Source organism: Sinocyclocheilus anshuiensis, unplaced genomic scaffold (assembly GCF_001515605.1).
Source record: "Sinocyclocheilus anshuiensis isolate Anshui unplaced genomic scaffold, SAMN03320099.WGS_v1.1 scaffold1053, whole genome shotgun sequence".
Classification (NCBI taxonomy): Eukaryota; Metazoa; Chordata; class Actinopteri; order Cypriniformes; family Cyprinidae; genus Sinocyclocheilus; species Sinocyclocheilus anshuiensis.
In genome coordinates this window covers 314801-333169 of record NW_015555711.1, presented here as the reverse complement: position 1 = coordinate 333169, position 18369 = coordinate 314801, and the positions used below count along the sequence as shown (strand labels likewise).

At 37.3% G+C, this 18369-nt stretch overlaps 2 protein-coding genes across 4 annotated transcripts in view; both read left to right on the top strand.

The window, feature by feature from the left end:
* LOC107672065 (ubiquitin carboxyl-terminal hydrolase 21-like) overlaps positions 1 to 2147 on the top strand; it is a 5982-nt gene extending 3835 nt beyond the window's left edge. Inside the window, exons 8-13 of the mRNA XM_016465164.1 lie at positions 263 to 366; positions 449 to 535; positions 618 to 696; positions 813 to 920; positions 1020 to 1134; positions 1355 to 2147. Of these exons, the coding sequence (XP_016320650.1) occupies positions 263 to 366; positions 449 to 535; positions 618 to 696; positions 813 to 920; positions 1020 to 1134; positions 1355 to 1445 (584 nt within the window). The 3' untranslated portion in view covers positions 1446 to 2147. The remainder of the gene's footprint in view (positions 1 to 262; positions 367 to 448; positions 536 to 617; positions 697 to 812; positions 921 to 1019; positions 1135 to 1354) is intronic.
* Positions 2148 to 2886: 739 nt separating this feature from the next.
* Positions 2887 to 17778, top strand: LOC107672059 (coiled-coil domain-containing protein 30-like). 3 transcript variants are annotated; one of them, XM_016465153.1, is made up of 29 exons: positions 2887 to 3119; positions 3412 to 3555; positions 4649 to 4828; positions 4996 to 5116; positions 6449 to 6639; positions 6962 to 7030; positions 7191 to 7265; positions 7763 to 7916; positions 9124 to 9195; positions 9382 to 9497; positions 9605 to 9679; positions 9806 to 9870; positions 9964 to 10156; positions 10237 to 10326; positions 10425 to 10550; positions 10688 to 10825; positions 10956 to 11134; positions 11294 to 11516; positions 12035 to 12157; positions 12334 to 12504; positions 12636 to 12845; positions 12923 to 13080; positions 13220 to 13385; positions 13472 to 13593; positions 15399 to 15540; positions 15619 to 15755; positions 15837 to 15954; positions 16060 to 16124; positions 16876 to 17778. In XM_016465153.1, the coding sequence occupies exons 2-29, from the start codon at positions 3541 to 3543 to the stop codon at positions 17087 to 17089; spliced, it is 3708 nt and encodes a 1235-aa protein (XP_016320639.1). In that variant the 5' UTR covers positions 2887 to 3119; positions 3412 to 3540; the 3' UTR covers positions 17090 to 17778. The 3 variants fall into 3 exon arrangements, with proteins under 3 accessions (XP_016320639.1, XP_016320638.1, XP_016320637.1); XM_016465152.1 differs by lacking the exon at positions 7191 to 7265 and having other exon boundaries at positions 2887 to 3010; XM_016465151.1 differs by lacking the exon at positions 7191 to 7265.
* The last annotated feature ends 591 nt before the right edge of the window (positions 17779 to 18369 follow it).

The window sequence follows — 18369 nt, the reverse complement described above, 5'->3', positions numbered from 1 at the left end:
TTATTCATTCTTTCGGTTTTTTTTTTTTTTTTTAGTATGCAGAACCATTTGACCATTAAACTTTCAATACATTTCTGGATTTTATAGATTTTTTTTTATTTCATTTTATATGTGAGTGTGTATATTAATGATTAATGAGTCTATTGATTATTTAGTAAATACAATAAAAAATAAACCCATTCTTTTTTTTCTTTTTGTTTACTTCTGTCCATTTTAAATCCTGGTGCACCTGGTGCTCAAATATTTTTCACTTCTGTCACAGATTTGTTCTCCGGTCAGCTGCGCAGTTCCTTGCACTGTTCAGTCTGCTCCCATTACTCCAACACCTTTGACGTGTTTTGTGACCTGTCACTCCCCATCCCAAAGGTAACACTCCCAGGCCCTGTCCTCACCTTCTGGCATTGTGCGGATGATGTGTCATCATCATTTTTGTTTGTGTGTATTGCAGAAGAGTGATATTGGACGAACCGTCACACTGAGAGAGTGTCTAGACCTCTTTTCACAAGAGGAAAAACTTGATCAAGAAAACTCACCAGCGAGTGAAAAGCATGGCCAGTTTTTGCTTGCATTTAAAATGGTCAATTCTACTGATGCCCATGGATGTGTATGTTTCTTAGATGTGTGAGCGGTGTAACCGTCGCACTGAGAGCACAAAGAGACTGACCATCCAAAGGTTCCCTAGAATCCTCGTAATACGTATCCTTTTCAGTTAGTCAGATGGTGATTATCTGTGGTGTGGAGCAGTAAGTGTAAGGTCTTGTGACCAAGTACATGCTTTACAAAAGGTACATTGACTTAACTTCCCATCGCAGACTTAAATCGATTTGCCATGTCAAGGTACTCAATCTCAAAGAGCACAGTGCCAGTTTCTTTCCCTCTGAATGGGCTGGATTTAGGGCCATTTGGACCTGTTGACTGTGGTGAGATGTTAATATCTGAATAAGTATCATGCGCATTATAAATTTTGGTTATTGTTATGTGCAGAGGTGTATGAAATGTTACTGAGTGTTTGCTTTCAGGTCCAGTGCTGTATGATCTTTATGCAGTATGCAATCATTCAGGCACAGTAAATATGGGACACTACACGGCTGCATGTCGAGAGGAGGAGTGCTGGTGCTACTATAATGACTCATGGTGTGTGCAGTTTTTTGTCTGACCTTTGTTTTTAAATAAAATAATGGTATTTAAAGGCCAGTTTTCTCACACGATATACAAGAATAGTAATTTGCTCCTATTAGAGATAATATAGACAAATTATATTATTTGTTTGTTTGATGATGTTAGGATATTTTATAGTAATAAAGTATATAAAAATAGGAAAATGTGTATACATTAATGCTCTGTTTTTTCACAGTGTTGGTGAAATAATAGAGGAGAAGCTTCAGTCCAATCAGGCGTATGTTCTCTTCTATGAGCTCAAAAGCTGCACTATCACCAGAAAATGAGGGCAGAGAGTGTGTTGTTATGAGACTTCGGTGATTATCTGGCAAATTTCAGATACCACAGAAAAAATGTTGCCCTGTGATGTTGGGAGAAAGTGAATGAGCTTGAAAAAACTGCTCAATTTACATTATTCAATTTCATTGTAAATCCATGATAATGAGGTATTTTTTTACTACATTAAACAATGTGTTTTATTAACTTTATGCACTCAGGAAAGCACATTCTTTTAGAAAAACATGCCTGTTGTATAAAAAAAACCTAGATATGTAAGGACTTGTTTGCAATGAAATGTTGTTTGTTTTATTTTTTCTGCATTTTCTTATTCTTCAATTAAAATCTGTACTTTGTAATTTTAATGTAATTTTAATTAAGAGTGGAAAAACAGGGCTGAACTAAACATGGAAATTAATGCAGCTGGTGGATAATATAAAATGTTTGTCTGACTGTGCAAGCACACTGTATATTATGTCTGGCTTTACACATATGAGGACTTCCATCATATAAAAGCTCTTATGCTTCTGTTATGGAATGACATGCAAAATACTGTGCCATAAACGAATGCCCAATTCCTTCACTTTAAATCTTTTTGATCTAGTGTTAAATATTGATATTTAGATTTAACACTTACCCAGTGTATAAATGTAAAAAAACCTTTTTAATGTTTGTTTTAGTTTAGACATAGAGGTAATAATTTACAGCATGCCACCCACTTTTAATTTACTTTAATAAATAAATATTTTATACATGTGACTCCAGTTCTCTTATTTTAATTCACGCTGATACTGCATTAAAGAAATAAGGGTTATTGCAGACCTGAGATTAGAGAGAGAGAGAGAGAGATAGATAGATAGATAGATAGATAGATAGATAGATAGATAGATAGATAGATAGATAGATAGATATAGAGAATAATTAAGATGAAAGAAAGTCTCTTATGCTTCTGAAAATTACAATTAAAAATGATAGCATATTAGATTTCTGAAGGATCATGCATGTGACACTGAACACTGCTGAAAATTCAGCTTTGTCATCACATTAATAAATTACATTTTTAAATATATTAAAATAGAAAACATTTCTTTTAAATTGTAAAATTAATTAACACTTTTTAGTATTGTTTTTTTTTTATTAAATAAATGCAGCCTTGGAAAACATCTTGATTTTTCCAGTCTTTGACAGGTAGCGTATCGATGTGAATTATTATGAATAATAGTCTATAAAATGTATGACTTACTTTATTTTAATAGAACAATATTAATCGAACAGTTAAGTCATTCAGTACTAGATCTACACTTTATTTTTCGGTTGCTTACTGATTTATAGAGCAAACACCGCCATCTGCTGGACTAACGTGAAACCTCAACTTCTCAGCGCATCCTTCTCTCCCTGTTTGTCCGTAATGGTTTAACCCGTTGCCTAGGCGCTCAGTACAAGCTACTGCGAAGCAGCTGCAACAAAACACTTGGTAGGCCTCAGGAGAGGAGAGCACTCTACTGTTGCATCAATATTTGTAAACAGACCGACATCATTAACTGTTTCAAATCGATCTTGAAGGACAACGACAGTCGTAATTTGTTTTATTTTTAACAGGCGTCTGGAGGATATGAAAAGAAGCTCGTGCTTAATACCTGCGAACTAGCCCGCTAGCCAAAGTTAGCGGACTGGACTGTGCTTGGGTTAGGAAACTTTTTATGTTGCAGTAAAAAAGCCTGTTGAGCCCGAAGCAACATTATTCTTGTCAAATACACCCGTGACCGCAGATAAATTATGAATATGTGAGAGAAACATTTAATAACGGATGATAATGGATTATGCAGAAGATCACGTGTAACGTTAGTCATTTTTTTTTACAGTTGCAGTGTTGTCAAAGGTTGTTACTTTAGCTGTATTGTGTTAAACTTAAAGGCATGCAAACTTCAGGAACACGTTGAGTTATGTTTTATACTTTTCTTTTCTTTTACAATAAAGTGATGATTAGTCCAGAGACTGACATGGGCGGAGGCAAATGCAGGAAACCACAATCTAAACTTTGTTCCCATAAAAACGCTTGGCTAATTTGCATGTGATGCTCGGACTCCAGTTGAGCTGTACACGGCCATGGAAAAAAGAGAGGTATGGTGTCGTCTTTTTTATGTTTATAAATATGACATACGCATGAAATGTTAGTTAATGAAGATCATGCAATATGCTTGATGACTAATGGTAGTTATGTTGACATACAAAAAAAAAAAAATAGACTTATAGGGGCAGTTGTTTTTAATTTCAACAGGTGTAATACTATGTACTTTATTAATACATATAATGAAATAACGTTATGACAGTAATTCTCAATCTTTTGTAACCCCAAGGTCTTCTTGCATCTCTGTTTAAATTATATTACAGAAAGTTTCAACCTTTTTGACTCCAAGGCCCCCATTTGTCAATGACAATATTCGAAGGCCACCCATGTAGGCTAAGATATTTCTGGCACTTCTGCTGTAATAACACTGTAATAAGCTGCTTGTTTTTTAATTACACTGCCAATACAAGAACTATATTCAAATTATATTGAAGTTTCTTTTATTTCTATTATTTATAACATATAAATATACAAATATTTAGCACTTAATCTAAAAATAGATATTCATTATAGAAATTTCCATGACTTTATGATTTTAAGAATTTTTTTATCTTTTCCTAGTCTAGAAATCTCCCGTTTAAAATTTCCTCATATATCTAGGTTTTCCTTGGCTGTGGGAACCCTGGTTATATACTTATAGTTGTTGAGGAAAATAATTGAAATTAAAAATACAATGTCAGTTTTCATCTTGATTTATAGTTGTTTTAGCTTATTTAAATTCTTGTTTTGTCTTATTTTAAATCATCTTAAGCATCTTGAGGCCCCACTTGGAAGTTTGCTGAGGTTTGCAGTTGTCGAGAACTGCTGATCTACATGCAAAATACAGATTTGAATAAAATGTAATTCATTTTCATTCTAAAACATTTTGCAGCACCTTTAGAAGTTTAAAGGCCTCCCAGTGGATCCCAACCCCCCATTTAAGAAACGCTGCTTAATGAGACAGTATAGTGAGATAGTAGGCACCTTTTGAGACGTACTTAACACTGAGCAATTAGATGTGCTGGTGACAGAGTGTTGAAGACGGTGTCGGGTAATCCAGGCCTCATCAAGAAAAAAAAAAGGCTCATTGTTTTGTTTCCTCCTAAGGAAAAGGAGCTGGACGAGCTCACCCTCCGCTTGCAGAGGGACGGTGTGTCCCCTGAGGCTCCAGCAGAGGAGCGTGAGCTGCACCTGTGGCTTTTGCTCCAGCGCAGCGAGGGCAGCCTGAGCGCAGCCACTGAAGACCTGCAGACTTTACGCACACAGCAGGCCAGCGAGATGAGAGAGGTGAGCCAGCAGATGGCAGGCCGGGCATCCTCCCACCCTAAAGAATAGCTAATGATGGTCTCCCTCATCAACACTGTAACATGACCACAGTTTCCTGACCAAAACACACTGCTTCTGTAGCTAATGCTTTTGCTGTGCTGTGTGGTTGTTTGATGGGTTTTTTCAAGGTGGAAAATTACGTGGAGCATATTCGAAACATGCTGGAGGAGCGGGAATCTCACACAGGGGAGTACGAACGTGACAGCGAACAACTCCGTGCTGAGCTCGCCCTAATGAAACACCAACAGGGTGAGTTTGAACTCGTATTGGTTTTTACATACTTATAAATAAAATAGAATGTGGTCTAAGTTTGGTCAGTGAGTAGTTTGGTTGCATGTTACTCATACTATTTCTGCATTATGTATATTTGTGTACTAAATATAAGTATGCATACAGTATTCTGCAGTGTACACAGTATGTAAATGTTCTGTATACAAAGAACTCATAGATCAGCTACTACATTTGTCAAATGTACAGTATATTATAGAGTGTGCTGTGTAGAATACTGTATCCCACAATGCAATGTGCTTGGCTGGACCTGGATCTGGAAGTAATATCAGCCACAATTTTCTTCTCTCATTTGATCTGACATTCAAGTGTTAAGATGTTTTTACCAGTATTATTTTAATATCATTTACATAATATTAGTAGTATTTATATTGTTTATGAATATATTAAAAGTATTTATTAATATTTTGAATTTGCTTTTATTTTTATATTTTAATTTTAACTTTAGTTTGTTTCAATAATTTTAAATTCTCGTGTCATTTTTATTAATTTCTTCCCATTTATATTTTCTTTTTTTAGTTTTTTTAATATTTCTCTTTTTTGATTGATTTTTGTTTCAGTTTTAGTTATTTTTAGTACTTCAACTTCAACAAGGCCTGTTCACACCAAGAACAATAACTATAAAAATAACTATAACAATAGCTACAGCATGTTAGTGAATACACCAACAGACATGAATGTTCTGATTATTTTACACACTGCAGTAATGTTGTCTGTTGCTTTAAATGCCTAAGCTCTTAAAAATCGGTGGATTCTGATTGGTTGTGAAATTTTTTGTCATTCATCAGCTGGAAAAAAAAATCATTGTTCCTTTGTCTCATTATCATTATAGTTATGGTATGCACTTTCCTATTCCCTCTAGAATTAGAACGATTATTATAGTTATTGTGATAGTTATCATCTTTGGTGTGAACAGGCCTTTAAACTTAATTTATTTCAGTTATTAGCAGTATTTCTCATTTTCATTATTTTTTTATATATTTTTTTAAGTTTTTCATTGTATATTTAAAGTTGTTTTTATTTGACTTTTTTCCAATTAACTTTTTTTTTTAATGTAATCGTATTTATTTATTATTATTATTATTATTATTAATATTTTACTTAGAATTAGACAAAAAATGCAAAATAATTATATTTCTGAGGTGATTAAAAAATAGTTTGTGGTATTTAATGCATTCTGCACTGTATGCAATATGTAGTACACTAGTATTCCATTAAGAGCATAGCCCTAGCATTCTGCACAATGTCCTTATAGTCCAGTAAGTGGTCTTTAGTCATGTTTGTATGTGACAGACTCCCAGTGTAAGGAGGTGGTGGAGATGCTGGAGCAGGAGGGTCTAGCAGAGATCAGTCAGAGCAGTGCCAGTGAGCAGGTGGCCTATCTGCTGGTGGAGAGAGTCACTCTCCTGGAGAGACTGGAGGCTGCGGAAAGAAAACTGGACACCCAGACCCTCACTGGCAACCTCAGAGAGGTGCATCTGCAGGTACTATGAGAAATACAACTTTATATCAGTTTTCATAAAAGTGTAGGTCAACAGGTTGACCATTATAATATCTAAAGTTTATTTAGGATACAGAAAATGCTAGCTGTGAAATCAGCCAAATGTGCCTATAGCAACATCAGCATTCTGATAAAATGTATAACTTGAATGAAATGGCAAATCCAAAAAATTTACATATTAATATGATAATATTGAATAAGAAATATACGTGTTAAAATGTGGAGCCTTCTCTTAATAGTAATGCCTCAGTTGAGGCTCATTAGTTTTGTGGTCATTTTAATATCTCCTCTCTTATGGAAATCAGGAAGAGCTGGATCATATGCGTCACACATGGGAAGAGGAACTCAGGCAGCAAAAGGAAAACATGAATAAGGTGAGAAGATCTCAGTGTCACATGAGCAGAAAGCAACTTCAAAAGCAGCGTGTTGAAGTCATATCCCATTTATCTATATTTAATTGTTTCATTGTCCATCTCTTGATATGTTCTGCATCATAATTTCTCCCGATTCTTTGTTCCTCGCTTAAATGGACAGGAATCATCAGTTCAAAGTCCTTGGAGGAAGTTCTTTGGTGTGCGCAGGGCTACACTAAGAGCACAGAACCTTCCTGTAGGTTTCCATACATGTCATAAAAAAGGCATGACAGAAATGTAAATCAAGAGAGATGGAACTTTCCATATTGTCCTAGACAGGATAATTATTGTCCTTAAGCAGATTAGGGCAGCTCCATGGTCACCTCATGAAATAATGCATGCCTTGGTTGAACACAAAGCAGAGAATAACGATATCTTCTCACATGCTGAGCTTAGCATGATCACATTAACTCCTCTTATTTTCACTCTGGACCCTAACAGCACTATGGACCCCTTTCATTCAGGGTGGTTACTAACCAGAGGCTGGTTGTCCCCTTGATGCAGTTGCTTCTGATGGTTATAAGGGAGCAGGTGCATATTAAACTCTGTTCACACTGGAACATGATCCACATTCAGCTTCACCTGTGTTCTGTGGCTTATGCATGTTAAAAACGCATGGATGCTGACATGCTCCTTGCTTGACCAGCCAGTGAAACCAGGTTTATGTCTCACTGAAAGCTCTGTCCCCTGTAGGGCCACAGTGAAGAACTCAATAGAGAATGCACAGAGCGCCAGAGGCTGGAGAGGGATCTGGAAGAGGCATCGAGTCGTCTTGCTATGGCACATAAAGAGATTCGCCACCTGACGGATGAACTAGATCTCGCTCGTAAGGTCCAAAACTTGTGTGGTAAGTAAATGCAGGCTTCAGATTATAGCGCTAATGGTAATTATTAGTGATGTTGTGGTAGTAAAATTCTGGCTGATGTCAGTAAGCTGATTATAATTATTTTCACGTTATGCCAGATAACTGATAAATGACTGATATAATAAAATTCTATAGTATACTTCTATACTATTGTAGCATACATATAGTACCATTCAAAAGTTTGGGGTTTTGGGTACAAATGGTTTTTCTTTTTCTTTTTTTTAAGTCTCTTAAGGATGCATTTAAAAAAAAATCTAAAATATAGATAAAATAGTAACATTGTGAAATATTATTACAATTTGAAATTACGGTTTTCTATTTTAATATACTTTAAAATGTAATTTATTCCTGTGATTGCAAAGCTGAATTTTCAGCAGCCATTGCTCCAGTCTTCAGTGTCACATGATCCATCAGAAATCATTTTAATATGCTGATTTGGTGCTCAAAAACCCCTTATTATTATCAATGATGAAAGCAGTGTTTTTGTGGCAACTACATTTTTAAAATTTCAGGATTCTTTGATGAATAGAAAGTTTAAAAGCATTTATTTGAAATGGAAATATTTTGAAACATTACACATGTCTTTACTCTCACTTTTGCTCAATGTAATGTGTACTTTCGAAATAAAAGAGCCAATTTCTTTCTTTCAAAATCTTACCGACCCCAAATGTTTCAACGGTAGTGTAAATAAAAAGATAAAAACCCTAAAAATTTGTCAGCATTTTTTTGTTGTTGCAACATGTGAATGTAAGCATCACAACATTATAATATGTACAGTATAAAAATGAAATTTAATTTTGAGATTTGTTAAAGATTACATTTAACAGAGTAGTTATTTTAAAATACGTTTTAAATAAGCATTAGACTACAGTATCGGTAACGTAATCTAAATGTAAAAATAGAAGTAATGAAAGTAAGCAATTAAATATTGAATATTAATTGATGCCTATACAAAAAAAAACAGTTTCTAATATATTGTGCCTCCTTAGTAATTATTGTTTTTTTAAGGAACTAGACTATTATTTTCCACTAAAAAAAAAGCCATACAGAAGACCCCATTCACATTGACATGAGTAAGCATCACTCATCTCAAGTCATCTTTAGAAAATGTAAAAATCTAGTTTTAGAATTTTGTTTGCTATTTTGCCTTAGCGCGTAATGTAAACTCAGAACAAAATTTTCATTTCAGTACCTGACCTGCAGAAAACTGGGGAGGAAGTGGAGCAGTTGAAACAGGAAGTGGACAAGCTTAAACAGTGTGGTGAGATTGTGTCTGATACTGCAGCAAGATATCACGTGTCTCTTTAAAAACTTCTCACATTTGCTCACGGTTTATGACTATATTCAAGTTTATTTATAAAAAATGACAGTGCTGTACATAAAGACAGAACGAACCATAAAAACATTTCAAATGATGTGTATTGGTTGTAATCCCAATGTTTGACAGATATGGTGGAGCTGCAGAAGGCCAAGGAACGCAATGAAAGACTGGATAGTGAGATTCGTGTGCTGAGGGATAGAGTTCGTTCCCTGGACACAGAGAGGAGGACTCTTCTTAAACTGGCAAGAATACTTGTTTTCAGAATTGTAGTTTTAGTGCCACTACCTGTAAGGTAGTCTTATTTGCAAACACGGAACAGATATAATTTGCCATGTTGGGTGTGCCACAGGTTGAACAATCAAAGCTGAACTTGGATCAAGGGATCAGCGTACCTTTACAACACAATAAAATACACTCTACACAGGTAGATATTCATACTATTACAGTCTTAAAAGCACTAGTTTGCATATATTACATGACACAGGTAATTTAATATTTGAATAGTTTCCTTTGAGAGCCTTCCGAATGCTTTTTTCTTCCGAATGCTCAGGGTGTTGGGAATAATGTCAATCCTGATCCATCACTGGATGTAGAGGATGAGATACTCCATAAAAGGTGACGCTTTGTCTTCTTTTATAGTACTAAAAGTTCTACATGTCATTGCTTCCACTCTTTAAAGATGCTGATATGGCAGTTTTATGATGGCAGGTGTCGGAGAGAGTCTGAAGATAAGGACAGTCGTCTGCGAGAGCTGGAGAGGAGGTTGCAGAAGCAGCAGCGTGAGCATGAGGAGCTGGTGGAGAGGAATGAGGAGCTGGAGGCGCTGCTGGGGGAGGCGCAGAATGCAGCGAAAGAGGAGCGGGAGCGACATGAGTGTGAGATAGAGGGGTTACAGAGAAAGGTGCGTTTTTATCCGTCCACATTGGGCTAAATTTGATAAGTAAACAGCTGAATGTAGAGACTGACTGATTTTGGTTCTAGATTAAAAGCATTGAGGAAGAACTGAGTAAGAGAAATAGTAAGAAACTTGAGAAGAAAGAAGAAGATCAGGTTCGTGGGACTGACTCTGAGGTAAAGGTTAAGACACATTGAAAAAGTCCCTGACCTGTACCCTCTAATTGTGTGGTAGGGTAGGATAAATGATATTTTCATTATCTTTTAATCTAAAGCTAAGCGAGAGCATTCAAGAAAGACTTAAGTTCCTCGAGGGACGTCTTGCTGAAGAAAAAGGTTGGAGGAAACAGCTGGAGGTGGATCTATCTGTAGCCAAGGCTGCTCTCAAGACGGAAAAAGAGGTAATGTCATTGCCACACATGACTCATCATAAAATACACAGTTTGAAGTCCTGGAAATTTGTTCATCGTTCATATAGCACTATGCATTTGTTAAGTGATCTGAAACCATAAATGCCACATGGTTATTTTGTGGACAGGTCATGCAAAGAGATCATGAGGAGCTTAAGAAATTACGTGTGGCAGTCCAGAGACTAGAGGTGGAATGTCGACAAGGAAAGACACTTAACAAGAACCTCACACAGATTAAAGGAGAAAAGGGAATTTTGGAAGAAAAGGTAATATAAATGAAGGCCACTAAATTATAGGGTTATATTGCAAAGAATGCAATCCATTTGTTGTTAGAATGCTCAGATATAATTCCCATAGCTTGTAAATACTCACTGAGGCTGTGTTTGTACTCTGCAGGTGGCCCAGTTGGAGCGTGCTCAGACACGACTCCAGGACAACCTGACCCTTCAGACAGAGAACAGCCAGGCCGAAGAGGACCTGAGAGACAGCAGGGGACAGGTGGCAGAGCTTAATTCTATGGTGGACAAGCTGAGAACAGAATTGACTCGACTGGAGAAGGAGCACAACACTTTAAGGTAAGACACCCTGTCACAGATACATCACTGTTTTCCTCCTTTTTCGTCTCGGTATAGCAATGTCTTTTGTCCAATATAGCTGACATTATCCCATCTTCAATATAAGCTCCAGGTCTCTGTAGAAAGCATGCTGTAAGATGTTTTGGGCCTCTGTGATAGGGATGAGCTGATGGAGAAACGCAGGCATGTGATGCAGCTACAGAAGGAGCTCAGCGAGAAAGCCCATGAGAGGCTTCAGACTGACGGTGAGAGGGAGAGACTCAGTCTGGAGCTCCTGCATGTCAAACAGCAGCTCCAGTATGCTAGAGAGCAGATGCCCAGAGCATCACAGGAGCACATGGCCAACCGCAAGCCCACTGCAGAGGATGATGGACATTGTCAGGTAAGGCTACTTTATAAGGTGTTTCTTCAACAATGAATGATTGGCCCCGGTTTTTTTTTTTTTTTTGGGAGATCTAGGCTGGTGATCATTCTTCTCTAATATGTGTTCTAAAATGATATTATTATTATTTTTCATTATTTCATTTTTAATGTTTTTTTAATCCATTGTTAATTCATGTACCAACTTGATGTTTCCATTTTTTCAGCTTAAATAAACAATACTACACTATTAAAGAAAATTATCAAAATAAAATGATATCCCTATTTTTACATTTACAATTAATTGTTCTATTTATTAAGACCAAGTATGAATCTAATCAAATTAGTTTTGTTGAAGTATGTCTACATTTATTCCAAAATAATAACTATAAGAACACAGTAACAAATTTCACATTTCATGAATTTTTTTACCTTCTTTTTAAAAGTCAACTTAAAAATATATATTTTTTTATTGACCCAAACTTTTAAACGGTAGTATTTGCTGGAATCATGTGTAAACATTATGTGCTGCTCCTCTAGCTGGCCTGTGTGAAGTCAGAGATGAGTAAGCTACACTCCACCCTGGAGGAGGAGAGACAGCTGGCCGGCCAACACCAGCTGGCCCTGCAGGCCCAGATCAGTGAAGCTCAGGCCCGGGCTAAGGTCAGTCCTGTTCTCCAGTCACTCATACACCCACACAAACATATTCACATTCATTTTTACTTTTATTCATGCACAAAACATTCTTAGAACCTGCATAATTTAATTATAACACTATTGTTTTTTAATGTTCTACCTTTTTGCCATGCATAACGTGACCAAAATGTGGTTATCCACAGGCTCAAGACTCACTCCTACAACAGAAGGGAGAGGAGAACAAACAGCTGAGACAGGACCTTCAGAGAACCCAGCATCTTTTCACTTCTGCAGAGCGAGAGCTACGCTATGAGAGAGAGAAAAATCTAGACCTTAAGAGACACAATGCACTGCTAGACCAGGAGAAGATCAAGGTAAAAAAAACATGCAAAGAAGTTGTGCCAGGTGCCAAAAAGTATTCGGACACTAAAGTTACACTTAAAATGTATGAACGTTGTTTTGTTGATTTTAATGCTCAGAAACCTTATGTTTCTGCTCCTGATAGCTGTGTGCAGAGCTGAAGCAGGCCCAGGCCAAAGTAGCCCAGCTGGAGGGGAGCGCAGCAGGACATGTGGCAGAGCTGGAGAGACTCCAGCAGAGGGTCAGAGATCTGGAGCTGGAGGTGGCCAGAAGCGCTCAGAACCGACAGACTAACAGCAGCTTGATGGAGGAGCTTAATTCAGAGAGAGCACGTGTGATCGCTGCTGACAAGAAGGTGTGTGATTACAGCAGATTGAAAAACTTCGGTAGTATAGCAGTTATGAAGAACATGTTAATTTAACATCTTTGCAGGTTGTAGAACTGCAGCAGCAACTGAAGAACACGCTGCACCAGCTGCGTCTGGAGGAGGCCAGAGCGGGAGAGACCAGCAAACTGGAGAGAGACACCAGAGACATGTCTGATAACCTGTCTGCCCTCCGAGCCCGACTGCAAGAGGAGCAACTACAGAGGTCAGACAGGTCACTGTGTCACAAGTAGTGTTCATTTTGGCAGGTGTTTTTAAATGTAGTCTTAGTCTTAGTCCTGAGTCAAACGTCCTTTTTAGTAATCAATTAATTAATTAAGATGACCTTCTGTGTTTCCTGACAGGAAACTACTTGAGCAGAAAGATGAGGAACTCCAGCAGCAGGTGCGCTCATTGCGGGTGAAGGAGGCGACTCTGACACGCAAAAACTCAGAGATGTCTCATCGCACACAAGAGCTGGAGACGCGGCTGCAGGTGCAGGAGAGTGAACTTAGCACAGCTAGAGAAGAGGTTTGTGGGGTGAAACTGAATCTGACTTCTGCTGAAATGATGTTCTAAAGGAGCTCTTGACAATGTACTACCAATGTGTCCTGTAGCAGAGAAGCAGTCAGAAGAGCTGCCACAGGCTGGAAGAACAGCTGCTGTCTTCCCAGCATGAGTCTGAGAGACTGCAGGAGGAACTGAAGCTGGTTGTTCAGCAGCTTGACACTAACATCCGGTATCATTCTTCAATGGGTGGACATTATAGTGTATGACACATAGGGCCAGATTTACCAAACAGGGCAAGTTAGCGTGAGAGCGCAATTCTAAAACATTGCTGATGGGCATGGAACTTTCTGCGGGTGATTTACTGACAACACGCAAATTAAAGAACACAGACGCAACATCTCATTTCTGTAATGACCAACGCAATATACCAAGTGCAGCGCAAATTAGCGTAAGGATATGTTCGAAATTGGATAATGTGTCCTTCTGGCATTCCAAATAAATTAATTAGTGTGGAAAATCCTCTCACTTCTACCACATGCTCTCTGTTTTCTGCGGTGCCTCCTCCTAGCAACAACAAATGCAGCCATTTCAGGCGCAAAATTAAGATATGCTTTTTTGGGGCGTTAAATAATGGCGCAAATACCAGTAATTTGACAAGAACAAACGTTAGTAAATCACATTGCATGATTCATTTTAATACTCTCCTCTCATAAATTTTGCATCTGAAAGGGAAACTCCTGCAAATTAGGGATGTGCATCTCATGACATAGGCCGATACGATACACATCTCGATGCATAGCCAACGATACGATACATTAAAGATACATATGAAGCAGCTACCGATGCGATACAATTCACCCCTATTACGATGCAGTGCGATCCGATTTCGATTCGATTCGATTCAACACAATGCGATTCGATGCAATATGCAATGGAGAAAATATGATCATTTTTAATGCCTCGAGGCCTGTTTCATAAAACAAGTTAACCGAATAAGCCAGGCTTATTTCAGTTAGTCTGACTCATTGTCAAATGATTTGGTTCCATAAAGCAAATTTAACATAGGCCTAGATCAAGCTTAGTCACTGTGGCAACTTATGCTGGAAAACTAACCTTGTCTAAAGCAGGCTAACTGTCAGGCTAAGCTAAGCTCCTCTACTGACCAATAGCAACATAATGATATTACCACTGTCTCACATACTATTATTTGACTTTTTTTTTTCTTTTTTTAGTTTCTAGCCATGCAGCCTTTCTCTCTGGGAATGTTTTAGCAAAATGTATATTTTACTCAGAATTATTGCGCTCCTATTCGATTGCGCTCAGTCTGTTTAGCTCGTTCACTCGCGTCAGTCTCGCCCACTCCTGACAGCAAAATGGATATTTTTGCATGACTTTCTAACATTTACAGATGAAAAATATACCTGTGACATGTCAGTTATGCTCTGAGGAAAACACAATGTCTCAAATGCATTAAACAGCACAGATATATTCGCTGTTTGTCATTTGATCCATGATCGACATTAAGGTCTGCTTACGAATAAGCGTGCACAAATTAGTGAGATTGTGTGAATTTAATTTGTCGTTAATGGAACCGCTTTAGCCACGATTGATTTGTTAGGTTATTTCAAGTCAGGTTTTGGACTTTAATCCCAGTTTTTTCCTCGGTTTCCGTGGTGTTGTGATGCCTCATATTCACGCAGCAGCAGCGGTGATGAGAGAGCGCGCTTGAACAAATGCATATTCAATAAGGTCAGGCGCAAAAATAACTGTCCACGCCTTTTCAGCACTAATTCTTCACTGCGTGTCTTTAGTAAATCCTGACAGTAATATTTTAAAGCCAAAAGACTTTGCGCTGACGCATTCTGTTATTAAATCTGGTCCCTAGTGTTTTAAAATCTGTTGAGATTTAAAAAGTTGTGTAGTGTATTCCAACCTTCACTCTTACTACAAATAGACTAAAAGTACAACTAGATTAAAAGTACAGATATTACATGCAATGTGTTAATATGAAATGGTGAAACTCATGTTCTGCAGGAGATACAACGAGAAACAGTCTCAGCACAAAACCAAGTTGCGCAGAGCTAAACAGATCTTCATGAAGACAGTCACCCAACATGAACACAGGATCCAGCAGCTAGAGAATGATCTGGCTCTTGCTACAAGTCTCTCAGAAAAAGTGAGCGTTTTCATACCTGACCTTTAACACTATATGCGTAACTTGCACTTCATCTTGAGTGTTTTACACTATGAGCAGGAGAAGGACTGGATTAGGACTGTGACAGAAGAAAACGACCAGCTCCTCCTGGAGAGACGAGAACTTCTGCAGCGAATAAGTGAAGCTGAGGAGATGGGAAATAATGGACTGAGAACTGCCACTACTATCCAGCAGAGGTAAAGATCTTATGTCGTCTTCTGCATCTATCAGGAAAGCACAGAAACATGCTAAATGTCTCTTTGTCCTGTACTCTCTAGAGTTAAATTCCTGGAGATGGAGAATAAACAGCTGCAAGAAAAAACTCTAACACTGGCCAATCAGATAGGAATTTTAGATCGCGCATTGAGAAAACTTCAGTCGCTGTGTACTGTTGAGGTATGTGTTTATTTAGCAGTTGTTCTTTTTATTAGTATTTGAATAAACATTTTAAATGATTTGGATCGCACCGATGCTACAATTTTGTGTGCGTTTCTGTCTTAGGAGGTCAAGAAAATGTTTCCTTATGGAGCTCATCCTGATAGCCAGCTGCGGACATCAACTCCAAGGTATAATTCAGAAATATCATTTTTTTCTGCCTTCCAACTTACTCAATATTTCTGTTCCAAAATCTAGTCCAATCAAAAATACATAATACACAAAATTTGGGGTTATATAATGCATAGCAATTACGCTATAACAAACACTATTACTTAAGTAATTACTTAAGTCTATGCAAAGTTTGGGGTCTTTAAGAACGTTTTTTGAAATTAATTATTTTATTCAGCATGAATGCATTCAATTGGTCAGAAATGACAGTAAAGATATTTACTTTCACTTTATATTGTTACAAAAGATTTCTATTTCAAACAAATGCTTTTTTTAAACATCTGTTCATCAAAGAATCCTGAAAATGTCACATTTTCCACAAAAATAATCAACACAACTGTTTTTGACATTGATAATAATAATAAGAAATGAATATATTAGAATGATTTCTGAAGAATCATGTGACACTGAAGACTAAAGTAATGGCTGCTGAAAATTCAGCTTTGCAATTGCAGGAATATATAATGGCTATAAAATATATATTAAAAAAGAAAATTGTCATTTTAATACTTAAACAGAATATTACTGTTTTACTCTATTTTACTTCTTTCCAAAACACCTTACGGACCCCAAACGTTTTAGCTGTAGTATATATTCTTGCCTCGTCTGCCATTTTGGATTTATTTTTCTGATGAGGCTGCAGTACATTATGGGATCATTTTTCATTCTCCGTAAACAAATGGTGACATCTTACATTGCATCTTGCTGTAGTCCCCAGCCTGGGCTCGGTGACTCATGGGGAATATTGGATGCCATTCGCAAAGTCAAAGTGGGTGAGTCTGGAGTGAAGAGCCTGGAGATCTCCTCATCTGTGCCCATTTCACAGTCCACTGAGATAGGCTACCTGAATGTGACCTCACCTGTGGCTCCTAACAGCAGGTTAGAGCAGGAAGAGAGTCTCAGTGCCACAAGCGATGAGGCCTGAGCGAGTTGCAATGACTGTGAAATGCCACTACAAGGTTTGCCAATCTGAAAAGTCACTGGATCAGGCAAGGCTTAAAAATAAGTGAACTGTAAATGGGTAAAACGCAGACAAATTGGCACTGTGACAGTCAGTCATGTTTGGTCTTCAGTTAATTTCCTTACACTTTAATTGATTTTAAAGCGAATGTGAAGAGCTGAATTTTTGCTCAGGCTCATATCACCTGGGTTGAATTCAGCTGCATTGCCTTTGTGACTGACAGAGTCAATCTAGAAGGTCTGAGATTTTATGTCATCCACAAACATTACACTTCAATGAATGCTATGGTTAGTAGCCTTGTCACATCGATAAGATGCCATATGTATTTTTTATACATTTACCCCATAATGGTACGAATGTGGAGAAGCACTTAAAGCACTATTAATTTGATGTTCAGATGGTACAATCTGCAGGTGTTTACAACTGAAATGCACTATTGCCTTTCGATAAACAGTAAGTATTTGAAATCAAGTGTTTGTAGGTTTTAGTGAGATTTGGTGTACTGTAAATGTACATGTCGGAACACTTGCATGTATCAGTAGACCTTTTCTCATTTTCTATGCTGGTTTTGGGTGAAAAAGCCTGGTTAAATATTACATGGAGCTCAGATTACTACACTCTTTGTAGATAAAAGCATGTACACTACTGTTCAAAGTTTTTTTTTTAAATAAATTAATACTTTTATTTAACAAGGACACATTAAATTGATCAAAAGAACATCTGAGAGGTGATGTACTGTACTCGGTGCAGTGTAAATTGGTCTTATGAGACTAAGGTTGTGCCGATAGACGATAGTATCGTGTATCGAAGATAGAGATATCGCCTGTGGCTGATGCCTTTTACAATATCAAGACAATTATAATTATTATTATCTAAATAATATTAGTGCTTATTTGTTCTGTCATATATCTTTTTTTTTGTTGCATTTTTACAGTATTGCGCGTTATAACCAATCACATGATTCTGTTGATTGTATGACTGCAATGGCCAATCAGAGGCATTCAGATTAGTCATCGCTGAAACACCTGAGTGTTGTTGTTGAGTGAGCGTGCGCGTGCGTTGGCTGAATTCTGCTCATTCGCGAATTCGCTCATCATAAAAACAAAGTGTAGATGTACAGTATATGCAATGTAAGTATAAGAGATTTATTCATCATACAGTGTAGACGCTTCACTGATTATAACGGGAGTTATTGAAGATGTTTTTTGATCATGTAAATGTTCTTTGGTCATTTTCTGTAGCTG